Below are 21,923 nucleotides of genomic sequence, written 5' to 3' on the forward strand. Positions count from 1 at the left end.
TCAAGTAAAGTGCATCGAGGTAAAATTGCAACACTCGAGGATGATCTACCAAGTCACCCTCCTCCACCCATCCATATCCATAGGTCAAAAATCCTGAAATTTCACTCAATAGTGTTTGGAAACTTTACCTTTAACCTTGCCTTTTGTAAAACCAATACTAGGTTCTAGGCCTTTTGCCATTAGGATCAACCATATCTTCAAAACTTCAGGTTGTGCTATCAGGATAATCGTTTGCTTAGTGCTCCTCGTATTCACATGCAAAGCATTTATTTGTGACAAAAAATTCTTGCATTTAGCATTGGTTTTCCAAGAAATAATTTATTTCCTCTTTTTATGCCTTATTTGGCTTCTCCATGCTTGTTGTCTTTTCCTTTGAATTTTCCTTAGCATTCTTAAAGCCAATAGGCTTTCCACATAGCAGAGCATTTCCTATACATGTTGTCTCTATCAACTCAGGCATATTGGTTAGAGTTGTCTTTATGCAAAAATCTTTGATTTCCTTATGCAAATGCTAATGTGACTTGCACATGTGAGATGCAAGTTAATTATTTAACATTGTGGGACCCATGACCCCGAAATATTAGTTAATGCTAAATACAAAAGTTGTAATAAGTTATGCTTGATAGGTACGAAGTAGTACCTTGTCTCTCAGATTTTAGCCTAGACTAATTTATTGGCCAGTAATGTTAGTAGTGACATTAGAGACTAGGTATTAATTAATTAATTAATGCAGGTCCAAGGACTAATAGCTGCTCAGGGATACTTGGAAGACAAATGGCCTAGCCAATTTAATTATTGCTTGGTGAAATTATTTTTTTGGACTCTAGAATAATTATTAATTTAAAATTTAAAATTATTAGTTTAAAAATTAATTTAGTAAGCTAGATAATGCTGGGAAATGGGATTAAAAGACTGCCACTTGAAAAAACTTTCCCATGCAAGTAGGAAAAACTTTTTTGTGGATTGGTGAAGTCTATTCCAATTATTGTGAGAGAGGAGATTGTTAGAGAGTAAGAAGATGGCATTGATGTGATTGGCAATCATTAGGAATGAGTCCTACAGTAAATGACAATAGTTTGGAGCCCTCCAGGTGTAGGTGATAGCAGCCCAAGGTCCTTCTAGTGCAGGTAACAATATATAAGAGGGGGCACCAGCCTTTCTCGTGGTCCTACGTTGTAGGTGACAGCTTCCATGGCTATTTGAGCAAGCAGTAACAAATTTTCAGCCTTTCTTGCAAAAAAACTCTGAAATCTCTCTCTATAGCATTGTCTTTGATCCTACAGCCATCTCTCAAGTTATCGCAGCAAAATCCAACCATTTAAGTCATCAAAGGTGGAGAAAAAAATCTATATTGTTGTAAACCCTAATTTATAGCAAAAATAAGGATTTGAGAGTTGCCTTGAGATCCGTACTCAAAATTGAGAGCCTCGGACTTGAATGCCAATAGCTGAAATTAAAAAATTTCAAGGAGATTCAAGAGGCGAGCCAGTCCATATCAGATTTAGGGCTTAATTTGTTTGAAGGCTGTTTCCCAAAGCAAACCAAGGGGCAAATTAGTTTGAAGGCTTGCTACTCAGTTTTGATAGTAAGAGGCACTTGGATTAGGGGTTGAGATCAGAGAATCTCAGTTGTACTCCATCCATTTACAATGCAAGCTAAAAGAATACCGCAAGGAGCACTAGTTTTGGGGCCAATAGGCTGTCCATTGCCCAAGATTAAAGTGGTAAAGTGTGCATTTTGAGCTTATGTGAATTTTTTTCTTACTGTAATTATTGATTAATCAGGTCATTACTACCCTATCCAAGAAGGACGACTGGTTTGAGTCATAAAGCCTAGGAGGTGTAGAGGAAAGCCGTTAGGATGGTCTTTTATGGGTACAATTGAGACAATGGTAGTGATCTAGGGACAAGAACTTAGGTCATGGAGAGAGGCATGGCATGTGGATATGAGGACATTTAGGGGAGCCACTCTTTTCTCATTCTTGGTCAGCGTCTTGAGTAAGATCCTGATTCCAGATATTTCTCAAACTTAGTGACTAAGGGGTAATAATGCTAGTATAATTGCTTGGTTCATCTAGAATATGAGATGTATTCACCCTATCGACCTTTAGGATGTCTCCATTGCAAAGACTCTCTATGATTTGGAAAAAGATTATTCATACTCTCCACAGAAGGTGAGATAGACAATAAAGGGCAACTTTAAGAGGATGGGGAGGAGGAGAGATGCTTCTACGAAGACATGGGCTTTCCACACCTTATTTCATATAGCGCCTCACATGGTTTGGCATTACAACCCACTGGATAGGTTGTTCATTGGACCAATGGTATTTATGATGGATGATGTAGTCTATCAGAGGACTTTTGTACTTTGCATATTACCCAAGTTTTTTCACCGAGGTGCTACTAATAGAATCTTCTATTCTTTTTTTTTCTTTCTTTTTTTCTTTTTTGAGGGGGTTGGGGGGGGGAGGAAGGGGAATAGTAGTTGGCGATGAGGTGAGAATGGGAAATTTAAGATAGAATGGGATGATAAGAGTGGTCTAGCCAATGATTCCCTTTCGTAGAATTACTTAAGCTAGGTGTCCAAAAATACTGGAGTTTTGTGTTTACATAAGCCTTATGTAGAAAACTTTTTTAAACTGTATAAGAGCCAAAAGAAATTAGCCTATAATTGATATAGCTTAACACCCCTCTCATGCCCAAAGTGACATGAGGAGGTTGTGTGCTTGACGAAAAAGGTGCCACTCTAGAGAGGCTAAGGCATCGGACCATAGGTGCCGTGAAGGGCTGCCTGATGGGCTATCAAGATTGCAAGGGTAGTGGATATCTTCTTTTGAGTTTTCCAAGAGGCCCATCCCAAAGCAAGCAAGACATTGGATGAAGGGTTTCACTAAGGGCCTGCCATTATTGCAAAGGCAATAGTGCATCCCTATTGGTCTTAGGTTTTTTTTTGAACAGGAAGTTGGCTCCTATTATTTTCAAAGTATAATGAGGGAACTGTGGATCAAAATAGAGTTATACTTCGAAAAGTTTTACCCTTATGTCAAGGTAAGTGTTGATAGTGTAGTTCTTTCAAAATTGATTTTGGGTCTAGATATGAGTCACTTGGTAGTGACAATCTTGATAGTGAATTGTGTATACCACCTGTTATGACACCGGAGTAAGACAAAGCAAATATATACCTCCTCATGAGAGGCAATCACATAGTGAACCACAGTTTAAAGAAGGTCCGAAAGGGTCAGAAAGCTCGTTGATAGACCGGGTGTTCAGTCAGATACTTTTCTTACATGACTAAAGTGATGGGTCATAAAGAGCATACGAAGTTCAATGAAGCAATTGGAAATAAAAACTGGTATGCTGCCATGGATGAGGAATATGCAACATTGGCTGAAAATGACACATGGGATTTGGTTAGTTTGCCCGAAGGAAAAACACCCATTGGCTGTAAATGGATTCAAACAATGAAATGCAAGGCAAACTAACCAAATCCTTTGTGTCATTTTTAGTCATTGGTGTGCTCCCATGGATGAGGAATACGCAACATTGGCTGAAAATGGCACATGGGATTTGGTTAGTTTGCCTAAATGCAAAACACCACTGATTGTACAAGGGTTTACAAAGTGAAATGCAAGGCAGATGGATTGTTTAAAAGATACAAAGCCCGGATGGTTGCTAAGGGTTATGCGCAGCAGTATGGTTTGGATTATGAGGAGACTTTTAGCTCAGTTGCAAAGATGGTAACCTGAGAACTATCATTGCTTTAGAAACGTCTAAGGGATGGAATCTTTGGCAGATGGATGTCAAGAATGCATTTCTAAATGGAGATTTAATTTGAAGAGGTGTATATGGAACAACCTGAGGGCTATGTACACCCTGACAACCCAAATCATGTGTGCAGGCTGAAAAATGCCCTTTATGGATTAAAAAAGGCACCAAGAGCATGGAATGCTCGCATTAGTACATATTTACAGCAGCTTGGGTTTCAAATGGGACATGCAAACCATAGTGAAGAAGACACAAATAGATTATGTAGTTTTAGTGATTTATGTGGATGACTTGATCATCATTGGAGATGATGACTATGATATTGTTGAAATTAAACCCATGTTACAAGCTGAGTTTAAGGTAAAAGATTTGAAAGAGCTACAATATTTTCTTGGGATTGAGATTGTGTCTACACCTCAAGGAATCTTGCTACTACAAAAACAATATGCTCAAGATATGCTGCTGAAATATGGGATGATGGAATGTAAGCCCTTGGAAACACCACTAGATCAAAATGTCAAACTTGCAGTTGATGTTGGAAGTGAGATAGAGAATGTCACTATGTATAGGTAGATGGTGGACAACCTAATCTACCTTACTATTACCCATCCTGACCTCAATTATTAGTGAGGTCGATTAACCAGTTTATGTAGAAGGCCGCAACCCACATTTGGATGTAGTCAAGAGGATTATGCGGTACGTGAAAGGTACTTCTAATTATGGGCTGTTTTATGAGCATGGAAAGTCACTTGATTTGATAGATTATACACATGTTGATTGGGTAGTAGTGTGATCAGCTAGAGTAGTAAAAAGCAGCCTACCGTTGCTCTCTCTAGCATTAAGGCAGAATATAGAGGTGCAATTTTAGCAGCATGTGAAGCAATGTGGCTTGTGAAACTACTACATGACTTGGATATACAATTGGACAGGAAGGTCTCATTGCATTGTAACAATATGAGTAGTAAGCTATCAGCTAGTAATCCAATCTATCATGTTAGATCCAAGCACATAGAAGTTCATTATCATTTCATCAGGGAAATGGTACTTGCAGGACAGATTAATCTACTTCATGTGAAGGCCGAAGACTAGGCAACTGACATCTTTACCAAATCACTTGGTAGAGATAAGTTTGTTCACTTTAAAGAGATACTTGGAGTACAACAATTAGCTTGAGCTTGAGGGATAGTGTTGAGATTCAAGCTTACTAATACGTATGACCAACACTAGACAATTGTAGCCTAGCTAGACTAGACATATGTGTGCATTGAATAAGTCGGGTAGGTTAACTATAGTTAGTTGACTATGGTTAGTTGATAGACCTATCTCTTTACACTATTATTACTCAATTAGTGTGTGTTACACTGTGAGAATGGAATAATGAAACAATGAGAGAGTGCACCGCTCTCTATTGTCACCTCCATGCCTTTTTCTGTCTCTTCCTCTCTCTTTGAATATCCACCAACCATTTGTCTATCTCTACCTTTGCTAAGAATCTCCCTATCCCTCTCTGTCCATCCTATCCATGCTCTCTCTACCTCTAGCATTGCCTCCTCTAACATCGCACCACATTTGCCACTCTCTATCACTCTTACAAGGCTCACATCTACCACCTCTCTCATCTTGGACAAAAGTCCACTGATGCCACATGTTAGGGCATTCTCCTATGAGATGCTCAATCATTGAGATGTGCCCTTATTTGGCTATACCACTAGGTTGGGTCCCAGGGAGAAGGATACAGATGAGCAAGATCAAAGTGATACTGCTACAGCTAAGCATTGGACTACCCAAGATATATCACAACCTTTCCTTGCAAACTTCTAGAGGAGATTGGGAGACAACTTTAGATCAAGAAAGATTTCACTCTTTCTTTGGTTACTAGCACACAGGAGTTTAGTAGTTGGTACATTGCTCAACTATGGTAGAGACCCCATCCCTTGAACTAGATGTGGGGAATATGAGGCAACTCAAAGGCACTACAGATGGGATTGCCCAAGGGCTCAAAAGGTCTAGGAGAGAGCCCTTGGGATGGTGTTTTATGGCATTGCAAACTCTATGATTGTTATGTGGGGGACAATTGCTTGAGTCACAAACAGAGGCTCAGTTTGTGGATATGAGGATGTACAGAGGTGTCATGCCTATCTTGTTTCAGGGCAGCCTGTAAGCAGGATTATCATGCCAAATTCAAGGGCATTATCACAAATGGGAGGGAAGAATCACAAGTAGGGATGGACGGCAAGATGGTGGCCAGAGTCTATCACTCAAGTATAGCTCATACAAGTTCAGTTGAGATGTGTCAGCTGCCATCTGTCATCACTGGTGCCATCGGTGCCCACACAGAGCATCCTAGAGTGAGGTGCTGCTGTCCACCCTTCAAGGGTCTTGATTTGCTACCATGCCAGCCCGCTAGAGATCCCGGCCTTGCATTTCATGATTCAGTGGCTATGTTTTACACTGTTGCCTGCTAAACCAACATTTGAAGTCATCATGACAGCCTTTTGCAACAAAGTTATTGCTGCCTAGACCATTTTGAGTGCCTTCTTCGTCATCAATGACATCCATGTAGTACTCATGTTTGGCTCTCCTCTTGCCATCGTAGCCCCCTCAACTGCCTACATGAAATTTTCACCATCAAGCTTGATGGTTTGCTTCATTTGTGATCCATCCCGAAGGATGTCTATCTCTTCAAATTCAAAAGCCCACACCCATGAGAGAGGGTGGCTGTTGGACACCCATTCACTGCTTAAGCATCCATTGTATCACACCTAGCATATTCCATTTGTTCATTAAGTTTCACTTCAGCATTCATTCACTCTATCTTCATTCACATTTTTCTGAGCTTGTTTAGTAGCCTTGTTCATAAACTCAGTTTTTCCTCTAGAACCCCTAGTGTATCCTCATATACAAGAGACGGTCCTCTCTTATTTCTGGACAGCACCTGAGCATGATTCCCAAGCCAGACTTTTTGCAAATAGAGTGGGCCAACGGACACTATCATTATTGCTTGTATTATCATTTAATTCATTCAGATATCAACATATAGTCATGCCATTGATCTACAAGACAAGCCTTTGGGAGACCCACTCTAAGGATCCAGACAGAGATCATTCACATGCTCCAAGGGAGATGAAACAGACTACAGGTAATTCTGAATATATGAGAAGGGATGTTTTTCATGATACATGGGACTCTAGGAGCTCCTTTTGTCTAGAGCCACATATGATCAGGTATTATAGGCATCTATATTGGCCTCTCAAAATAGCACTTATATTAGATTATCTGTTGTCATGATATGGTTTATCATTACATGGCTTGTACTGCACTTTTACCATGGTCCTCTTTCACTGAGATGTTTATTAATAGAATTTCTCTTTCCTTTGAGAAAAACGAAATTCTATTACCAGAAAACACAAAAATGATATGGTTTATCATTATACCACTTGTACTGCACTTTTAAAAAAAAGACCTTGGCCCTTTTTTACTGAGATGTATATTAATAGGATTTCTCTTTCTTTTCTTTGAGAGAAAAGAAAGTGTCTTACCAGAAAACACACAAATGTGACAAGGTCAAGTGTTGTGGGTAAACCAAAGCAGCCCTAAAACCTTTGACTTCTTTGAAAAGAACATTATGAGTGTTTACCTGGAACTTCTTGCTTTTTGTATATCTTGTTACATAAATAACACTCTAAAGCGTATGCATTAAAGCAGTGACAAATAGAAAAAATAGAAAGAATCCATATATTTTCTATAGTCAAACAACCAGCTTGGCACATGCAAATTTCTATTTCAAAACTTTGTGTTTGGCATCTTTTCTTGACTGCAAAGTAACCATAACGAGATACTTTATACAATACATCTTATCATAGTTTTTAGGATGAAGCACAGAAGACATCTTATCATAGTTTGTAAGATGAAGTACTCACATAGATACTCCCATCACAATAATCAATGGCAGGTGAGAAATGGAAATAGCAGATAACATCTTGGACAGGGCAAAAGGTTCCAGCTGTGAAAACACTGTCACCATTGCTGGAATATCCATCTGTACTCCAGAGGAGTGTACCATCAATGGTTACTGCATACAAACCAGCCGGTCCTGCATTGACCAGTACCGATGTACTATTTTGCATCAATGAAAGCCCTGTTATTGGCTTAATACCCATCATATTCTGATCTAGGGTGGTTGCATTATAAAGATCAGATATTGTCACTGAATTTTCCTCTTCAGAATAAGAAATAATCATGACTCTAGTGTTCACAGCCACATACACCTGGCAACACACATACATTGCACTGGCTCAAAATGGAGAGAACAAGTAATCAAATTCTTATCACCACAATGGGATGGTGCAGGATGAAAATACCATGCCATTCTGATCTAGCACAGGAGAAACCAAAATTTGGCAAGATTCATTAAGTCTGGCCATCCATGCCAGTGAACCATCCCTGTTGTAAGCCTTGGCAATACTTCCAATGCAAGCATATATCCGTCCATCTGGCCCAATGCTTGGAGAGGTGACAATATTTAGCACAGGAAAGTCATCAAACAAATCCTTCTGTAGTAGAGATAGATCTACAAACAGCACACATATCATAAGATCATATAAAAAGATGGGCAACAATATTTCTTTCACTTTTGCTTCAATTTATACAAATGCCTTTGGCAGAGGAGCACACAGCATGCATTAGAGAAAATCCATAAGCTACTGCAGAAATCCCTTGTACTTGATAGTAGAAATCTAATCAAGCTGCAAATCCACCAGCCAAAACTGTGGCAGAGAAAGATCTACAAACAGCACACACGTCAAACAAAAAAATAAAAGCAAAATTTTTTCTCACACGCACACAGCATGCATTAGAGAAAATCCATAGGCTACTGTAGACATCCGGCACAAATCTAATCAAGCTGCAAATTTACCAGCCAACGCAAAATACTTCCACTAGAAGAAACTTAGACCTCAAGCACATCCAAATTTCAGTAAAGAGTATGGTTGATTTTGTTCCCCTCTCCATTTCTACTGTAAGTAAGGGAGGTTACATGAAGTGCCAAGTCTAAAGCCAGATCCAGTTGTGGACATTGTGATATCATAACAATCTTCCAACTTAGAATCACAAAAAACATGCAACTGTGCATCAGCATCACATGGATAGAATTAAGAGAAGTAGCAAAAGGTCAATGTCAAGAGCTTGCCAATTCTTGGAACCTTGGCTATGCATAAATTTTCTCACGTATCACAGTAACAACTACACATCCAACCTAATTTCGTAGACATAAAGAAGACAACCAATAGCCTAAGATGTAGTCCAAGTCCTATAGGAGTAACCACAAGCTGTATCAAAACCAAATCTTTACACACTATTGAGGAGGACTTGATTCCTACATAACAATGTCATCCTTTTGCTGTGAATACTGAATGCTGAAGTAGGAGTTTCGCATGACATCTCAAAACCAGAGTGTAAATAAGCTTTGAAGGCTGAAAATTTATCCTATTCTGGCGTGACAAGCACAAGTCATCAACATATTAGTCAATGGCCTTTATTGGGCCTTTTGTGTTGCTCACATAGGGTGCACTTTCAGTCAAACTACTGCAAAATTTACAAGTCAATAGGTATACATTTAGTGCCTCATACTAAGCTTGAGTTACTTAAAACCATAAAGAGCCTTCTTCAATTTGAATATGTTTCACTTATGTCCCCCTAACAGCAAAACTGGGGAGGCTGTGAACTAGATGCTTCTCACGCATTTCACCATTAAGAAAAGCAACTTTAATGTTCAATTGATATAGATTCCAGCCATAATGTGTAGCCAATGCAACAAGAGACACCAAATGGTGGTCATACATGAAGTAGGTCAAAGGTCTTATCATAATCAATGTCTTTCTGGTGCTAAGCGTAACACATGTATCCTCCTCCCCAACCTAGTAGTGTAGCTAAAGAAGGGCTTGTCACATGGTCTATCAAGGAATGGATCCCTCCATACCCACTCTTTGGATCCCACTGTAATCCTTATAGAGGTGTAATAAGCCTAATATCTCCATCCACCTACAAGACAACTGGTTGGGTCTGGGTCAATGTGCCGCTTTCTCTTTAAGTGTGCCACTACTCAAATCCTGTGTCTAGAGCATCCAATGAACATTGTCTGGTCGAAGTCCTCTCACTAAAGGAAGCCATATTTCTCAATCATGTAAGTGAATTTCCCAGCTCTACTAGTCACAATGTGATTACTACAAGAATGTCCCCTCTAGAGGAGAGAAACCAATCCAAGTCTCAGAGGTGCTTGAATCTATCCACCAATCTCGTGGAAATCCCTCTATCAAGGCCTTAATCATAGCTGTAGCTCCCCTTAGACCTTGTAGTCTTTGTCTCTGAGTCTCCTTCGATAACTCTTGGAATGCAAACCAATCTCCCACTAATGTAGCAACTTGTATAGAGAATCTCCCCCATTATAGGCATTCTCTCTCTCCGAGAGGCATTCTCTCTTGAAGAGTGTGGCCTGAATCTGTCTCAAATAGTGATTGAAGAGAAGAGGCTACCTTCTCATAGCCTCTTCTCTTTGGTTGTAGTTGGGGTTAGCCGGTGGAGCTCCGATAATACAGATCTCTATGCTCTGATAATGACATATGTGAATCTAACCCCAAAGCTCCTCCTTACATCATTCGTCCTAATCTCTTTCAAAGTGAATGGATGCTGGGCTGCCATGGTCATCCATGTGTAGGTCTCATAGCTTGCAACCTCCCTATTGGAAGTCTCTTCCAAGCCTCCTCGCCTAGAAGCAAACCCCTAACATTGACCTTAGCTCGGAAGGGCTTTGCTCTAACAATCTAGATCTATGATCCCCAATCCTCCTTTAGATCTAGGCTATTTGATGACATCCTAAGCCACCTTCTCTCTGGCCAAGCTCTCCTTTTCTCCCAACCAAAATAAAATTCCTCATAAAGCACTTCATCCAGCTAATGCATGACTTGGAGTTTGCTAACGACATTGTAGTCTATTTGGACACGATGCACGTAACTTTAGAGCTTTTGTAATGGCCATGGAGATACATATTTTGTAGAGTAGCAAGTGCCCTAATTAATTGGTAGAAGTCCTATGGATTTTGGGCATGCAACACTAGGCAGCCAGAGTAGTGACCGCATGACGATTTCATGTGGGTTCCCAATGGGACCGTGGTGAGATATCTTGGATGCCATGTGGATATTGACATTACCTTAGAGCAGGACTTGGTGCCTCTCCTCTTGAGGATTAGATAGAAGCTGCTTTATTGGAGCTTAGAGAGATTCTCACTAGCAGAGAGAGTAGTGGTCACTAACCAGGTTCTTTTGTGGCCATGTGGTACAACATCAAGAAACTCCTCAAATTCAAGGATGGATAATTCAATGCCTCTGGTATCTGTAGCAAGAAGGAGCTCATGGCCTTTGCTACAGATGGCTAAGTAGATACTATTTGTTTTGAGATTCGTGAGATGATGATCCCTTTATTTTCCCCCATAAGCACAGTTACTTCAACCATTTGTTTTCTTTTAAAGAGAGTTCAAAGTGGTTTACATCACTTTTGCAAATCCTCATAGGTCACCCTTTGTTTGATGTCTTGGTCTCCTTTGGGGTGGCCTTTTGGACTCTCAAGGTAAGATAACCAACATTTGTTCTTGGGCAGCCGACGCACACCCATTGCCCAATGCTCTCAAGGTAAAATAACCAATGTCTCTATAGTCTTGATAGATTCTTGGGCAACTGACATGCACATATTGACCAATGCCTTGGCTGCTTTGGGATGGGATGTCTTGGGGAATACATAGGGTAAGCTACACTTGCAATCCCTTTCTAGTTCTAGTTTTGGGCCTAAGAGGGGGTATTAAGCTAAAAAATGAGCATTTCTCATTAAACGTTAATTAGCTCATTTGAACACACCCAAAACTCAAACTTTAATGCTGAAAAGAGTTTGTGTCCCACAAGCAAACTCCCACAATTTGGTTGGTTCCTCATCTATAAATAAATGGTGTGCTCAATTACTCTATATCCCAGTTCATTCACTCCAGCCTACTACATCCAATCTCCACCATCCACGTGGCTGTCCAGCTTCTCCATCAACTATTGTCACTTTCTCCAGCACCTGGCACCCTGATTTCAGCTGCCGCCCAGCCTCTAAGAGTCACCCTATTCCTGCATTTACTGCCTGCTAGCTGACATCAGCAATCTGCTCTCATCCACAACCTGTCCTACCTGTGTTTTGCAGCTGTGCAGGCCACCCAGCATCAGATTTCTTCTTCTGTCTGTTGCCCAGCTCTAGCCTGCTGCATGTCTTCTTGCCTGCTTCCCTATCATCTACAATATCATCTCAGCTCTAACTAGTGGCTACAGCACTTGGGATCCATCTTCTGTGGATGTCACAATTCGACTACTCCCCTAGAGCGCTACCACGAGAGTCATTGGCTGTTGGACAGCTTTGCCTGAGCATCTTACACACACATTCATTCATTTATTTACTTTAGAGTTATTTTTCTTCTTTGTTTGCATTTTTGCATTTTTGTCCAAGTTATTGTGTCTTAATTTTGTTCATACATTCTGGAAAACCCTAGCATATCTTCACATTGGATCTTCCCTCCCTAGATTGACATTCAGGCTTGCCTACGTCACTTGGTTAGCACATGAGCCTGCTCCTGAGATCGAGTATGGGCATGTTTCGCATACCAGATGGATGATTCTCCTTTGGCTCTTCTACCTAAGGGGTGTCAAGTTTACCTTCATTATTGACCTACATCATTTCATCCTAGTTCTTGACACCACACAAAGTCATCAGACCCTCCTCCCTAAGCATCAACATCAATGGTTGAGAGGGTGATTCTACACTTCATGTGGTATCTTCAAGTTTCAGCACTGTCTTCTTGTCTTTCAACATACCTTTCCTATTGTACCTACTGTTTGCATTGCATGATCATCATCATCTTTGTAAAAGGACACTTAGGCAAGTGAACATTTTCCCCCATAAGGGACACTATCCAAATGGCACCTTGCTGCATGCATATTCTCATCATCTAGCATTACTCTATGCATCTCATTGAGCAAAGCACATATGAGCACCCTACTCACATTGAACCTCGAGCAATCTCCACCTATGGTTTTGTCACTACCATACCTCCTTATACTTCCCCATCATAACTTCATCGTCAACAAAGCTTACAAGTGACTTTGTACATGCTCACTATTTTGTGATTTGTGAGACAACCACCCCTCCTACCCCCATGGGCACTATTACTTTTTGTTATTTTTGTTCAACATTGCCTTTGCAGATCCTAGTATGCCCCTAGGCAGCTGATGAGCCCCTTTGTGCAATGCCTTGGCGTCTCTAGAATGGCCCTTTAGACTCCCAAGGTAGCATAACCATCAACTCTATAGTCTTGGTAGGTTCTTGGCCGGTCGGCATGCACCCATTGATCAATGCCTTGGCTACTTTGGGGTGAGATGTCTCAAGGTACACACACAGTGAGCTATGCTTGCAATCCCTTTTCTGGTTCTGGTTTTGGGCCTAAGAAGGGGTACTAAGCTACAAAAGTTGCACTGCATAAGACCTTTATCAGCTCATTAAATAGTCCCAAATTTCAGGTATTTTTTAGTTTCCCATAAGTAAACTCCCCACTTTTAGTTGGTTCCTCATCTAGAAATAGTGTGCGCGCTAGGCTACTTGCATCCTATGCCACCCCAGTCTTCATCATCACGTGGCTGTCTAGCCCCATCAATGACTGCTGGCACTCTTCTACAGCCTGGTGTGGTCACATACAGCTCCTGTCTGCCATCAGAAGGTTGCTGCCTACTGTGTTTATTGCCTAGCTACTGTTGTTATTGTACACCCTACTGCCATGGTCATCTCTAGTCGTCACCCATCATCCTAGCAACTCCTACAGATTGCCTTAGGTCCCATCTTGTTGATGTCATCATGCCCATCATCATAACCAGTTTTGCCTGCATTTTTGCAATCTTCAGCCAGGTGACAAATTGCTGGTCACATTCTGCATCATCCAAAACAGACTCCTCAACTGTCTCAGCCCTATTCTGCCCTTCCTAGCCGGATGCCTATTTAGTAACATTGCTGCAAAGTTGCATTTTGGTTCAGCCCAAGTCATACAGCTGCCACCCGACTTGTGGAGGTTCCCATCTACCTCAACTCATTCCTAGAGGGTGCGTTTTGCTACCTGCCCCACTCCTTCGACTCCACTTGGTATGAAGAACTGGAATGCAAGTTCTAGCCTCTTCTAGTACTAACATTCCAAGTATGTACCAATCCTGACTAGGTTGGAAACATGGTGTGTTGGTCGTTACGTGGTGTTCCATTTTCTCTCTTGGTTGAGTTTCGACCAGCATGGCAGCTTCCTCTCCTGAGGACGACCTTCAAACATCACTTGATGTACCATGGCAGCTACTTCTCTGACATGGCTCTTCCAAATGAGTTTCTTCTACATTGAATTCTTCATCAGATTCTCAGCAATTAGCTCCTCCTCTTTTGGCATCAACATCCATGGTTTGGAAGGGGGTCGCTTCCCCACAGGGTCAATTCATGTTTTGGTATTGTGTCCTTATTTTTTATATCAGCGTCCCCCTCCCTACTATGTCTACTCTTTGCATTACATCATTTATCATCACAAAAGGGCACTTAGGCAAGTGAACAACTCTCCCATGAGGGCGCTACCCAAGTGGCACCTTGTTGCATGAGCAATGCGACTATTACATTACCCCATTTGCATTGTGTGTATATTTTGGGAGTTTGATGTGGTGAAAAGCTATGATTGTAGGCATGCCTCCAAAATAAAAGCCCATGCATTGTGCATCGAGTAGAGCATTCATGAGCAAATTGCTCACCCAAAATCCTGAGCAGCTACTACACTCCATGCAACAATTACAATTATCTGCCCTTTATCTCTTCATACCTCTACATTGATACCCTTGACTGTGGCTACGTATAACTGGGTCTCACTTTTATACAAACTACGGAGCAAGCTCAAAGCAAACAAAAAAAAAACTAAAACCTAAGTCCTATTCACTTTGGAGACCCAAAAGAAGATATCCACAGCCTCATGAGACCCTTAGCATAATGCCTTGGTCTCTTTGGGGTAGAACCTTTTGGATCAAAGCTGATCAATCTCTTCACTCTCCTTAAGCCCCTATTTTGACCTAAGAGGGGGTGTTGAGATACCAAACCTTGCCTCCTAAGTTAGCATATTTTTGTCACATTTTTTTGGCCCATTAAACAGCCCTGAAAAGGCAGTTTTTCTTTGTATGGCATGCGAGAGTAGTTTTGGCTCCAACATGTTCTACAAAAGGGACTCCATGTGCACACCACTTTCATTCCTTATTCCACACCTTGTGCAGCATCATCATTACCTTCTTCATCATCAAATCTCAAACAGGTGGGCTGGCCAAATCAGCATTGGCAACAAACAACAGGCCATGGAGGGCTAGTAGAGCAAAGTCCATGGCATGCTAGCTGAAGAAGAGGAGGCAAAGGCAAATAGCAGGTGGTGGCGGGCAGCTTCAGCCTAGAATGTGGCAACAAGCACTAGAAGGTGGTGATGTGCTGAAGGTGGTGGCGGAGTCAGAACCTTCTTGACACCTACCAATCACGAACCCCTCTCACACCACCACATAAAGGTTGTTGCAAGTTACCTTTTACTCTTTTACACTTGAGTTTTGGAGAAAACTTATTTCCTCATCAGGTGGCCCAACAGCTGCTAGTAATTATTTTTGGATTTCAACAGCTATCTCACAAAATTTTTTGTGCCATTTTAGGAAGCAACCATGGTAGAGCTTCCGGCCTGTTAAGGTTTCTATGTTCTTCTCCTTGATAGCTCATTCTAGTTCTGTTCTATGCACTTTGTTGGCCAAGATGGTTCCCTCCCCATAGTGTCATAATTTTGAACCACAGACTGGGACACCACACTATTGCCTATGGATTTCCCTAGAGCACAAAAGATGTGTCCCACATTGTTCCGCACTTTATCACAGGGACCAATTGCCAGGTTTGTTTATGAATCATAATATTCTGTCTTCTCATGCCATCAAAGCATCTGCGTAGGCTGGCCATCACATTCCTGTACTGGAGTTTTCAACAATGGACCCTCATTATTACCAGTCCTTTCAGAGACAGGAAATTATTGCCATATGACTGCTTGACATTAAAGGACAGATTGACATCATGCTGACATTAATCATCAAAATATACCTCCAGCAAATCTTGTGTGATGCAGCTGTCTCCTATGATCTGAGAAATTACAGTGACTCTTCTAATGTATCGGCAGCCAATCAACAGCTGTATGGATACCTATCCATTAATCCTTTGGACCACAGTAAGATACATGCTAGTATTTGTGCCCATTTGCTTCCCCCTCCCCACCGCCACCCTCCTCCTTCCTCTGTCGCCCTCCCCCCCCCCCCGGAAAAAAGAGGCATGGTTCTCCGGTTGTCATCTGTACAGTTCTCTCATATCTCTTCTACTTTGTAATCAGTTTATTCCTTTACCTAATGGAAGGATACTTTCACTGAAAAAGGATCACCAAAGCTACATCTTTGTCTGTTCTCACACCTTTAGACCTAGAATCTGGAATGTTCTCCGGCTGTCTGAGAAACTTACTGTTACTTGAAAGTCATTTTGTATAAAATTCACACCATATCTTACGTTGGTAACAAGTTGAAAATTCCTGCTCAAGCAACCGTTGTACCACTATAGCTGTGTGTTCTGATGTAGTCCTCCACTTCATGTCATCTTGGAGGCTATTGAACTCGAGAAAGCATTTACATATCAAGCTGTAATGTTGTTAAAACTTGACAAGCATTTGCATAAGCATACACAATCCACAATTAATGATTACCCCTTGTCACAGTCAATTTGCAACCCATCTTTGTTTGCATCTTTAGACCCCAGGAATCTGCAATCTTCTCTGGCTGCCTTACAGTTACTAGCAAATTGTTTCAAAGAACACTTCTGTTGGAACATTTACACATGGTCTTCATGGTATATTGTCTTATAGCAGAAACAGGAATCAATGGGAGCTTCACAAATAAACCTATAAGGAGACACTGAGGTCAGCCAAGATTGCACTAGTCATAAATAAGTTTGAACCTCGGGTTGAAGCAGTAAATATACAGAATGTTTGGCAAATTACAGATAAATTTCAGAAGTAAGGGAGATGTGCCCCTTGGCAAGAGTATGACATCCCTGCCCAAAGCCTTTGACTCTCTGTCATCTTGTCTCCAGCCAGACATTGCATCCACTCTTGAACCAGTGGTTGCCTATTGCAATGGCACCTTTCCAATCATGGACCCTATATCTTCACTTTTTACATGGTGGTTCAAAACACCATACCTGTAATCTGGCAGCAAACAACGCATAGTTTGCCACAAAAGAGCAGTTCACTCAAAGTCCCTTGTCACAAGGTTCATGGCTAGCCTTAGAAATAGAAGGACTACCTGGACCACTCACAGGTCACCCTTTAAAGAACATATTTATAGTCAAAAAAGTACAATGGATCAAGTATTAGCAGCACGAGCAGCAGGTGCAGTCATTATTTATGTCCATGCACTCTTCTTTGATTGTAGTTCTGCATGCATATGTATTAACATGCATCCATGTTGACATATTTCAAGCTTTACAAAACTGGCATGCCTTCACTTAAGTTTTCCTCATTCTTGTTCCATTTTCAATCCATGACCCTATTTTACACACCCCCATCTGTGCTACTAACCTGTGAAAACAACATCTGTTGCACATGCTAGAAGCAAGATAATAACATATTCGCAGAATAACAAGAGATGTAACGGCATCCTCTCTTCTTCATGATGCATAAACTTCTACACTCAGCTCGAATGTCATCCATAATCAAGGAGCACATCAAAAAGACAATAGGTCTCATCATCTTCTTTCATCTTTGAGGTAGCACTGTTCTTTTACCATCAGCTCCTATTGCAATATATCAAGCTCCAATAAACACATATGCCTCCAACAAATTGATCTATGTCTCTTCTCGAGTGAAAGGCAACGCCATATTGTTCAAGCTTCATGATCCACTCTAACGATACAAATTTATGTTTTGTATATCTTCAATGTTGTCATGGACTTGTGTTTTCCTTACAAACAAATATCTCGTTGCATGTATTCTGACTCTCTCTGAACCTCAGAAAAAATCAATTGAGTAATCGTATAGTGAGAATTCTTCTAAATCAGGTAGGGGTAGCAGGCAGTATAAATGAACGTCCTAGCCCTTAAATGGCCAGTGACCTTAGTGTCTCGGAGCCTCACGCACGCATAATGAAAGTTTTCCGCCACAACATAAAACAAAACTGCTGCAGTGTGGTCGAGTGCAGATCACAGTAAATCCGAAGCCGAGAAACCTGCTGTCCGCCTCCCGATTATATGAATTCGCAGCACCCAGCCTGCAATCTGTCGAGTACTGAATCGTTTATAACTCTGCCGAAGGTGTCGCAGCACTTCAAAAGTCCATGTGGAATGGTGTCATATTATGTCTGCCTCCGGATAACAGATTGATCGCCGGCCGTGGAAGCGCCAGGTGTTGCAGCAATCCACTGTGTCGCACTTATCAATATTGCCTTTTGAAACTGCATGACATCCGTATACACGCCAGTTAGCCAGAAAGCAGAAGCCAAACACGAAAACTGTGGCATTAGTTGGTGGCAGCCATGAAAGATGCAGCATTGGTGGCCGTAGCATGCACGAAACGGACGAACGAAACTGCAGTACGCAGACACTACCACAAAAGTGGACCCGGACCGATCATTTTGTCCCCCGGGAAAATGGACGCATACCCTTTTTGTCCAGCATTTTATATCGAGCACGAGCATTGATTGCCTTTTTGTTTTTTATTTTTGCATACGAGAGAGAGAGAGAGAGCACGCACTTGCGCAACACGTGCTTTTGTGATGGTTCTCACCTTCTTGATATATATAGAAGACTAGTGTTCTTTGCACACCATGGGACTCCTCAAGTTTCAACCCTAGATTGAAGATAGTACAGCCTGTACTATCTCTTTTGCGAAAATCAAGAAAACACTGATCGGTGGCCACTGGGCAGTGGGTTGTGGACCATGAATCATGACTCATTGGCCGATGGGCATTGGGCATTGTTCCTTGTCCTTGGGCTAGGCCATGGTCTATTAACATCTGACTTGCCATTTTTAACTCTACCCGTCAAAATGACACTCTTGTAAAATACATGCACTTCAAAGGTGACGTGCAAGTTAAAAATGTAAAAGTAAAATACGTGCTATGGACCTAAAAACGTGCATGACGCCCTTCAAAAAGCAGGCCTGCATGGTAGGGCAGGTTCACATTCCCGAAGTGACCTTCAAGAGAATCGAAGTTGCTATGGCCTAAGTCAGTTCTTCATGTCCTCTCTCTTATCTTTTCTTCTCTCTCTCTCTCTCTCAAATCCAAAATTTGAAAGGTGGAGCAAGAGTGGAAACATAAGCAAAAGTAAGAAAGAAACAAGATCTATAGAGATTCAAGTAATAGAGAACAAGATGGTATATGGGAACGTCACAATGTCTAGCATATCTTCCCTTATTCTGTTATCATGTAAAGAATAAAGAATAAAGTGACAATTGACAGGTAACTATCACCTACAAAGTACAAGTGTGTGAGCAATAAGTATAAGTAAATATAAGCAACTAAACATTGACGACCTTTAACCCCCCAACAACCTCCCACTTTTAAAGGCTAATGTGGTTGAGTATAGAGAAAACAAAAAAAAAGTAATAAAGTACAATGTATACATATAAGTACAACAAGATGAGAAATAGATCTAATGAACATCATCTCATCCTACGCCCATCATCTTCCTATGGAAGGCATAACGTTCTATTGGGAGACTTTTAGTAAGCAAATCTACAAGATTATCGTTAGTCGAGATCTTAACTAGCTTTATTTGCTTGTTTTCAATCACCTCTCTGATGAAGTGATAATAGACCTCAATGTGCTTGGTCTTCACATAAAAGACCTAATTATGTACCAATGAAATAACACTCATAGAGTCCATACTAGTCATGCCAAGGTCGATAACCAAACAACCTAACCATAAGGCCTCCTTGCAAGCCTAAGTAGCTACGATGTACTCGGCCTCAATAGTAGATAAGGTCGTGCATTTCTACACCTTGGACATCTAAGAAATAGTACCTCTAATAGGTAAAGACATAGCCAAAGGTCGACTTCCTACTATTTGCATATCCTACATAGTCAAAGTTTATGTACCCCATGACTCTAGTATCTTGGCCACCATAACAAATGCATATATTTACAATGCTCTTAAGATATCTTATAATACCCTTCACAAGATCCTAATGTCATTTGCCAAGTGTCGCCATATAATGAACCACAACTCCCACTGCAAATGCTATGTCAGATTGAGTAGCAATCATGGCATACATCAAGCTACCTATTACAAATACATATGGGATAATGGCCATCTTTGCCTTCTCATTATCTAACTAAAGACAATTTGCCTAACTAATCTTCACATGAGAAGGTAATGGGCAACCAATAGGCTTATCACCCTACATATGGAATTACTCAAGAACTTTATGAATGTACTTCTTTTGTGACACGTAAGGAAGTCCTTTAAAGCGGTTACTTGTAATTCACATACCAAGTATGTGAGAGGCGTATCCCATGCCCTTCATCTTAAAGCTCCTTTTTAGTTGAGTCTTCAAAGCATCCAACTCATCATGAGCACTCTCAGCAATTAGCATATCATTAACACATAGCACCAAAATGATAAGGCTACCATCATGGGCCTTCTTCATGTAAAGATATGAATCCATATCATTACAAGAGTAGCCCTGTGAATGCATAAAGGCATCAAACTTATGTTACCATTTCCTAGCTGCCTACTTAAGTCCATAGAGACTCTTCCTCAACTTGCATATTAGATATTCTCTACCTTTTTCTTCAAAGCCCTTAGGCTATTGCATATAGATACTCTCATACAAGTCCCTATGAAGAAAAGATGTTTTCACATCCATCCGGTACAAGTCCAAATCCATCTACGCAATTAACTACAATACCAAGTGTAAGATAGTTATCTTGACCACAAGAGTAAATATCTCATCAAAATCAACTCCATTTCCTACTTAAACCCCTTAGTAATCAATCTAGTCTTATATGTTAGGTTAATAATCAATCTGCTCTTATATGTTAGGTTAGGATACCTAACGGTACTCTTTAACTTGTACATCCACCACTTGCATGGCAATATCAATCTGCTCTTATATGTTAGCTTAGGATACCTAACGGCACTCTTTAACTTGTAAATCCACCACTTGCATGGCAATATATGTTTCCCATTGGGCAAAGGAACCAAATGCCATAAATAATATTTCTACAATGAATCATACTCAAATTGCATGGTTCTCTCCCAAGAGTGACTATAACCTCTATGCATAGCCTCCTCATAAAGAATGATAGTCACCAGCATTTGTCACCATGACATAATGCATAAAGTGCTCAAAACGATCAAGAGGATGTGAGGCTTCTACCAGAGCGTCTCTAAAGATCTGCTATGGATCATGTACTATCTATCTTCTCTGTTTAACATCATGATCATGCACAATAGATGAATCCTAATCACTACATCATTAGCAAATGCATGCTATCTAACCGGGGTTGACTATATTGTAATAGGAGGCTTTTTCTAAAACCTCACCTTGTGCATCTCAACCATGTACTCTAGTCTCATATGCATCTTTTCCTCATGAAACACAACGTTATGGCTACGGATAACCTTTCGAGCTTGCAGATTCTAAAGGTGATAGCCCATCTCACCTATATCACCATATCTAAGAAAGATGCATTTGATGGATATCAATATCTAACTTATTGCATTTATCTTTGAAAATATGGCAGAAAGTCTCGCATCCAAAGAGATGCAAGTATCTATACGAGGGAGATTTACCAGACCATACCTCCTATGCAACTCTACTACCAAGAGGAATACACGAAGATCTATTAATCAAGTGAATTGTAATAGTAATTATACTAGCCCAAAAGTAATGTGGTAAGTTTGCATAACTAAGCATACTGTAAACTCTTTTCTAAATAGTCATATTCATACACTCTGCAACACCACTCTAGGATGTGGTGTGTGGGGCAATCAACCAATGCTTAATAC

General features: G+C 40.8%; 1 protein-coding gene across 1 annotated transcript in view; it reads right to left on the bottom strand.

Annotated features, from left to right (window-relative positions):
* The window catches only part of LOC148027144 (protein GAMETE EXPRESSED 3-like), a 72,637-nt gene extending 54,100 nt beyond the window's left edge, over positions 1 to 18,537 (bottom strand). The window contains exons 1-3 of the mRNA XM_087690396.1: positions 17,491 to 18,537; positions 8,126 to 8,334; positions 7,685 to 8,032 (exon numbers count right to left, since the gene is read on the bottom strand). Coding sequence (XP_087546522.1) covers positions 7,685 to 8,032; positions 8,126 to 8,334; positions 17,491 to 17,590 — 657 coding nt within the window. The 5' untranslated portion in view covers positions 17,591 to 18,537. The remainder of the gene's footprint in view (positions 1 to 7,684; positions 8,033 to 8,125; positions 8,335 to 17,490) is intronic.
* Positions 18,538 to 21,923: the final 3,386 nt, after the last annotated feature.

Source organism: Lygodium microphyllum, chromosome 13, assembly GCF_053477565.2.
Source record: "Lygodium microphyllum isolate KBCC chromosome 13, Lygodium_microphyllum_v1.1.10, whole genome shotgun sequence".
NCBI classification, from domain to species: Eukaryota; Viridiplantae; Streptophyta; class Polypodiopsida; order Schizaeales; family Lygodiaceae; genus Lygodium; species Lygodium microphyllum.